The sequence below is a fragment of the Caretta caretta genome, chromosome 20, assembly GCF_965140235.1.
Source record: "Caretta caretta isolate rCarCar2 chromosome 20, rCarCar1.hap1, whole genome shotgun sequence".
NCBI classification, from domain to species: Eukaryota; Metazoa; Chordata; order Testudines; family Cheloniidae; genus Caretta; species Caretta caretta.
The window spans coordinates 7,199,140-7,206,296 of NC_134225.1; the positions used below are offsets into that span (position 1 = coordinate 7,199,140).

Consider the following 7,157-nt stretch of genomic DNA (forward strand, 5'->3'; position numbering starts at 1 on the left):
TATTCAGTTTTGAGTTGCATTTTGTTTCATTTTCATGGGGTTTTCAACATAGCTAAATGTTCTTTTTTTTCCAATTTACAGTTACGTTAATCACTGAGCGAAACGTCGTTCCTAAACGGAAAGTCAAAACATTTCATTTCAGCAATTCCAACTCTTTTTCTTTTTCAGCTGAAGCTATTTGCTGAAAATGACCCAAATTCACAAATAGTTTTGATCAACCCAATTTTTCAGCGAAAAAAGGATTCACCTAAAAATTTTCACCTAGCTTTAGGTGTAACAAAGAGGAGAATTTGGCGCACTCTCTGGCTCAGCAGGGTAACCCCTTGTACTCCTTGCTCTGAGAGAGGTATGAAACATTACAGCTAATAAACAAGATGCATTCCTTTCTTAGGGACAAATCTCGGAAGTTCCAACTCATCTGTTGGCCTGGACGCCACTCAAAAGTTGTACCACTTTCACTTCACTAGTACACTTAGTGCTATAGTGTGGATGCGGTTATACTATTAAAAAAACAGTTTATGCCAATATAGCTTATTCCTGTACAGGAAGAGCAATAAGTTATACTGGTAGAAAAACAATGAGTACAAATTTTTGTTAGTCTTTGAGGTGCCACCGGACTCCTCGTTGTTTTTGTGGATACAGACTAACACGGCTACCCCCTGATACTATATGGTAGAAGCACTCTTATATGACTGTCCACATTATGGGTTGTACCAGCATAACTATTTTGGCAAAAACATCCCCCCAACTGAAATAGTTCTTAGTACGCAATCTCTGTGTATACCAGGCCTTAAAACTCCCAGGGAAGTCAATAGGAGTCTCGCTTGAATAAGGACTCGGGCCTTGTCTACACTATAGCCTTCTGCCAACATAGCTGTGTTGGTCTCCAAGGCGTGATCCCTGATCAGTACCACTTTGCCACCAGGATCCCCTATTGTAGACACATTTACACTGGCAAAATTGTTTTGCTTAGGGAGGGTGGAATACATTATACAAAAAGCACAGCTTTGCGAGTGTAGTATACGGATACTCTTATTCTGCTAGTGCACTCCAGCTATAGCCGTGGCCTTTGCAAAAGTTTTCGGCTCTTAATTTCTAGCAAGAGAACTTCTGTATGTTTATCTTCATATTCCACGCCCCCAAAGTGTCTTTGATTCAAAGGGAGCTCAAGAAAATCCTCTGGCTTCAGGAAAGGTCCTCACTGGACAAACCAGCCAGGAGGATGCACTCTGTCTGTATGTGGTTTCTGTATGTTGCGTGCGTACTGGGTGGCAAGGGTCACCTCCGTGCTGATGTGCACTGTTGAACATTCCATGCTTCCTGGTGTATCTCCAATAAACTGCGGCTGTCAGTCAGGGTTCAGAGCGTGAGAGAGCTTGAGTGGGTGGGTCATCTGAGGCCAAACCCTCAGCAGGTGTACACTGAGGATCTGACCCATATGGTTACTGGCTTTATATCAGTTGTACACGGCTGCGAAAGAAATCAGCCCAATTACATGCGGTGCTAATCAGCTTTAGCTCTTTTGATGGCATTGGAGCTCTACAAACTCCAATCATTCAAAGATCACGAGATTTCAAACAAAAAAACCCCTCCATATTTTTTCCCCCTCCCCTGCCTTTCAGTGTTGGAAGATACAGGTGGGTGACATTTTTCAAGCTTTAACTTACTCTCTGGTTTCCAGGGATCTTGGAAAGGAAATAATGACCATAGCACAGTGTGCTTTGGATACACAGTGGAAGATGAGAGCAGGAAAAACTGTAGAGCTTAACCGGATGGGGAGGCCCCTAGCAAGAGTGGGTTTTCAGCTGGGCTGGATCTGCCTGCTTTAATGCCACTTTACATGGCTGGACAAGCATCACAGGGCCCAGTGGAGGAGGAATTGTATAAAACAGCTGACAATGAGAGGAGAATCAAACCTAAAACAGAGAGATGTGTTAGAGGGATTTCCCTTCACCCCCACCCCTGGTTCTTGTCATGCAGACCGAAAGCAGAAGACCAGAAGTCTGAAGGGCGGGCAATGTGATGTTTATTGGGATTAGTTCCAAGCAAGCATATTCATAGCTCTACACGCCGGCAGAGTCTGTTCCCCAGTTTTTTGTTCCCAGCTCTGATGCCGCAGAGCATTTACCCCATGTCCCCCTTCCCAGCTCTGATGCTGCAGAGCGTTGCCTGTGTCCCTATTTCCCCCTCCCCATTTCCCACCTCCTCCTCCTTAACAGGCCCAAATATACCTGCAACGCATGCCCTTGGTCGCACGCCTTATGACTTATGGTCATGTTCTGTTTTGGAGGGTCATGGGTCTGGGGTCTTCGTTCCCCCTCCCACACTTTTTTGTATTTTTATGGGAGGGCTGAGATTATGTTCTGGACAAAGACAGGCCTTTCTTTGGCTTTTAGTGTATCTTATGCCTTCCCCCCAGCCCCCTTCCCCTTCCAACTGGTTCCTGATCTTGGCTTGAGAGAAGAGCCAGGCGGCATTCCAGTGTATGCTCATATATTACTCTCCCACCATACCCTGTAACACTTTCACTGCTCTCTCCCTTATCTCTTCCTGTTGTACTAAAAGCCCCCTCTGGTTGTAGAAAATGCAGCACACAGTGTCTTTGTTCATTGTTCTTCACACATATTAGCATGAGATATAAGAGTATCAAAAAGTCTAACCCCAAATTCTGTCTCAGGCTGACAAACAAGCCTATATACTAACAAGATGTCCCCCACCCCGCCGCTTGGACTAATGACTTTAATTAAAGCTCCTGTTTGTTTATTACCTCTGGTCAGGAGAGAACATCAGCCAGCAAGACCTAAAACGCTGCTCTCCAGGCTTGTAGCTAGCCGACGGCCATTTTCAGCTACGCGGCGTTGCTCGATTTTCCTTTTGCTGTGCGTCTGCCCGTGCTCCTACAAGGGTGCAGTTGCTGCCTACGTTAACAAAACACCACTGCAAGGCCAGGGTGGGAGCTGCTGGGTGCTAAGATTAATTACCTGACATTTCTTTATCAAGGGGTAAGGGGCCTGCTGCATTTTGCCTGCTAGCGAGAAGAAGGGCCTGAGACAGTTTTAGCCTCGGAAGGCTGGCTGCAGTCAGAGTCCCAGTCCCAGGATTTGGATTGTACTAACAGCCTGTAGCAGGGTGGCTACCCCGCTCCGGGGATAGGAGGAGTGAGAGCAGCTGAGGGAGGCTGGCCACAGGTGTGGCCAGCTCAATCAGGGCACAGCTGCCCCTGATAAGAGGACTGTGAGTAAGGAGCTGAGAGAGTCTCACTCCAAGGCCGGAGTGAAAAGGACCTAGCTACCTGAGAGAGACAGGGTAGCTTCGGCAGAGGAGTGCTGGGGAAGGGGTAGGCTGAGCTGAGGAGCCCAGGCCTGGCTACCCCTCAGGCTGAGACCTGGTAGGAAGGCCTAAGGAGGTGCTGGGACTGCAGGGAGACAGCTGGGCTAGAAGGCAGCAGGTCCAACCCCCTTGCAAATGATGAGTGGCCATTACATACTACAGTTTGCCCCAGAGGAGGGGGGCTAGACAATGACTGGCAATAGCTGCTGAGGCAATGTGGGCATAGGGATTGGGGGTTCCCCTGGGAGGGGAGACCCAGAATGCGGGGGCATTGTTGTGAGCAGTGCCCCAAGGAAAGGGGCACCGGGGTCTGGGATGGACACGGGGCCAGAGGTGGTGGAGATGAGGAAGCAGGTACCAACAGGGAGAAACCAGCCAGCAGGAGGCGCTCTGAGGCTGGAAAGAGCTAATTCTTGGACTGACCAGCAGGTGGCGCTGCACTGGTGAGTCCACGGTCTGCTGCACAGCCATGTCTATTTTAATAGCTTTTAAAAGCCAGAAGGGACTTTTAATAACTTCTAATCTGATCTTGAGTATAACACAAGGCGGAGAATATCATGCCGCCTTCCTGCCACCCATACTAGAAACACTGCTATACAGAGTTGCAACGACCATACCCCCATCATAAGCTGAGCTTTGAAGCAGCAGCAGCCCAAGCTGCTACCAGGAGAACTACAGGGAAAGCAATTCTATTTCTGCTAGGTCTGGCCTGGGATTTGAACCCAGGACCGCTAGCATTCTAAACTCTCCCTCTAGGGGCCGCCTGGCTGATTAAAGCATCAGGCTTGTCAATGGGGGGTCTGTAAAGTCCACACCATTATACTACTGCTGTGGTATGTACTTGGCAACTTGGACTTGATGAGAGCCTAATCTGGACAGATATTCAGGGGTCCATGCTCCATGGACAGGGTAACACATGAATGTCAAGGAACATGCAAGTTGCTACTGGCACCCATCACTCCAACGCCACACAAGGAAGCAAGCAGGCATAAGAAATACCATGTTGCTGAGCCATACACCTAGGAGTACAGTACAGTAGAATGGCAGGTACATTGCCAGGGTTGAGCATGCTGCAAGCATGGAAGATGCTCACACCTGTGGGACAGCTTCCTGAGCCTTGTCGTATAGCCATGCAAAATCTGCTAGTGTCAGTGGTCAGGAAGATGTCCAGCACTAAATGCAACACCTGTGACTGGTTGGCTAGGCTCCAAAAATGCTGTTCTGATGTGCATATAAAATAACCATGCTACCAGTTTTTGCAAACAGCTCGACGCTGCCTGTTGCTGGGAAACAGCATTGTTGCAATTCCTATTGCTCTCTTGAGTTTTGAACCAAGCTCTTGCATGAAAGCACAAGTTAGGTCAGCCCCTTGCACTTTCCTCGCCATTCCCAGGGTTTGTGCCAAATCCCAGCTCTCATTTAACCACTGGCAAAACTCCCGGTGGCTTCACTCAGGGCTTGGCAGCCAAACATGCATCCACTGGAGTCAGTGGTGAAACTCACCTCAGTTTACATGGGAGAAGAGTCATGCCTTTGGCCTTTTGTACGTGGAAATGTGTGGGCTCTGTAAAGTAACAGTGTCGGATTCCCCACCACCTTTGCCCCTTGTGCAGTCATTTTCACATGCACTATATCAAAAAGGGAGAGATCTGACACGGACTTTATGCTCACTTAGTGTGCACAGGTGAAACTGACGATGCAGCGTGCAAGGCACTGGACAATTAGGCTTAAATGAATTCACTTGGGTTACTGCAGATTTGCTGTGGGGTAATTGAGATCAGAATCAGGCCCTTGTTCCAACCTCACTTTCAAACAGCGCCTCAGCTGGTGTAAATGAGCGTGTCTCCATTTACATCAGTGAAGCGATGTTGATTTACATCAGTGGGGGATCTGACCCAACAAACGTTTGTGCTCTGGGGGAAGAGGAAATGTAATATTAGCTGTGCGATGTATTATAAATAAACATCAATATCGTTCAGTCATACTCAAGAGCCTTAATACCCTCTTGCCATGACACGCGCTCTTGCAAGGAAGAAAATGCTTCACGGAGGCCAAAGCTCATTATTAGTTTCCTAAGTATAAGGCTCCTGACAAAACACCAGAAGGGGGCCGTCTTTATTTATAGCAGGAAAACACAGTGCTTGTGAAATGTACCATATTGACTTAGCTTTCGGAAATGCTGAGCAATTGGAGCTCCCGTTGCTTTTGGCTGGAGCTGTGGATGCTCAGTAGACCCTGCTCTTTGCAGAAGAAAGGCTCAGTGGTTCACTTGTAGCACAGGCAAAATTCCCAGTGAACAGAAATTGGACTTTACCTATCAGTCAGGAGAGCTGGGATAGGTCCAGAGCTGGTAGGACATGGGTAACTAGCAGTGCAGGTTGTTTGGCCAGTGTATTATTATTTATTTGTCTTAGTGTAATGCTTACGAGCCCCAGTCATGGAACAGAACCCTATTGTGTTAGGTGCTGTACAAGCACTTAACAAAAAGACAGTCCCTGCCCCAAGGAACTTACAATTGAAGTATAAGACGAGAGACAACAGATGGGTACGGACAGATGGGGGAGTGTAAGGAAACAGTGAGACAATCTTGGCGATAGGCACTGGTCACAATACAACAGCAGCCTCTGGCGGGGATGAAATCTGAGTAAAGTGAGAGTGAACTTCAAGGAATTCATAGAGCCAGATCCAGCAGCTGCACCGATATCCACTATTTGAGGAGCTGGGTGAAATTTTCAAGAGCACCTACATGATTTAAGATCCACTGATTTTCAATGACACTTAGGCTCCTAAGTGCCTATGTCACTTAGAATAGATAGATAGATATTACTAATCGCCTTCTTTACATTGTACCCTAAACACCTTCGGGAATCCGGGCCTAAGCCCCTTAAAGTTGTAATATAAAACTGATTTAAGTGGGAGCTGAATGTGGCCATAAAACTTCTAGTTGCTAACGGAGAGAAGGAGATGTCCCAAACATGCAGCTTTGAAGTAAAATGTTGCAGAGCATTCACACTAATAATTAAAAACCTTGTAGATTCCTTTTAATTATTTTGCATTAATGTGTTCTGTGCGGGGAAAAAAAGACAAGCAAGGTGAGACAATCATTGTGTAACATACATAATTTCATGCCATGAACGCCGACAAGCGATTTCTGTGTTTTTATCCACTTCAAAGGTGAATGTATAAGGGGGTTGAAAAGGGTGAGTTGCTGCAAGGCAAAACCAAGCCCGAAAACAATCTTAATGAATTAACTAGCTCCAACCAAGCCCAGCCCTTCAACAGTATATAAGGAGAAGCCACAGCTTCCATCTCAGAGGGGGATCAGTCTCGTTTTCTCTCTCTCTCTCTCTCTGCTCTCATCCTGAGTCACACTCTTCGGTTTCTTCTCTCCGACAGGTCACCATGAACAGGAAGCTCAGTTCTAAGTCTGGGAGCGGGGCTAGGGGTTTCAGTGGACACGCTGCGACCACCACCATCACTTCCAGTGGCAACAGAGCGGGTTTCAGTTCGGCTTCTTTGTCTCGTGTTGGGAGAAGAAGCGGAGGGTACGGTGGTGGTTTTGGCAGCAGAAGCCTCCATAGCCTGGGCGGAAACAAAAGCACTTCCATCCGCATAGGGGGTGGAGGCTTCCGGAGCGTGGGGCTTGGATTCGGTGGTGCTGGTTGTGGTGGTGGTGGTGGATTTGGTGGCAGTAGTGGATTTGTCTCTAGTGGGTATGTCAGTGGAGGATACGGGGTTGGTGGGGGATACGGTGGCAGCGGGCTTGGTGGTGGAGGCAGAGCAGGCCCTGTTTTGTCTCCTGGCGGCATCCAGCAAGTCACCATCAA

At 47.6% G+C, this 7,157-nt stretch overlaps 1 protein-coding gene across 1 annotated transcript in view; it reads left to right on the forward strand.

The window, feature by feature from the left end:
- The first annotated feature begins 6,732 nt into the window (after positions 1 to 6,732).
- Positions 6,733 to 7,157, forward strand: part of LOC125629366 (keratin, type II cytoskeletal 4-like) — a 13,082-nt gene continuing 12,657 nt past the window's right edge. The window contains exon 1 of the mRNA XM_048834799.2: positions 6,733 to 7,157. This exon is cut by the window's right edge and continues 118 nt beyond it. Within this exon, the coding sequence (XP_048690756.2) occupies positions 6,733 to 7,157 (425 nt within the window).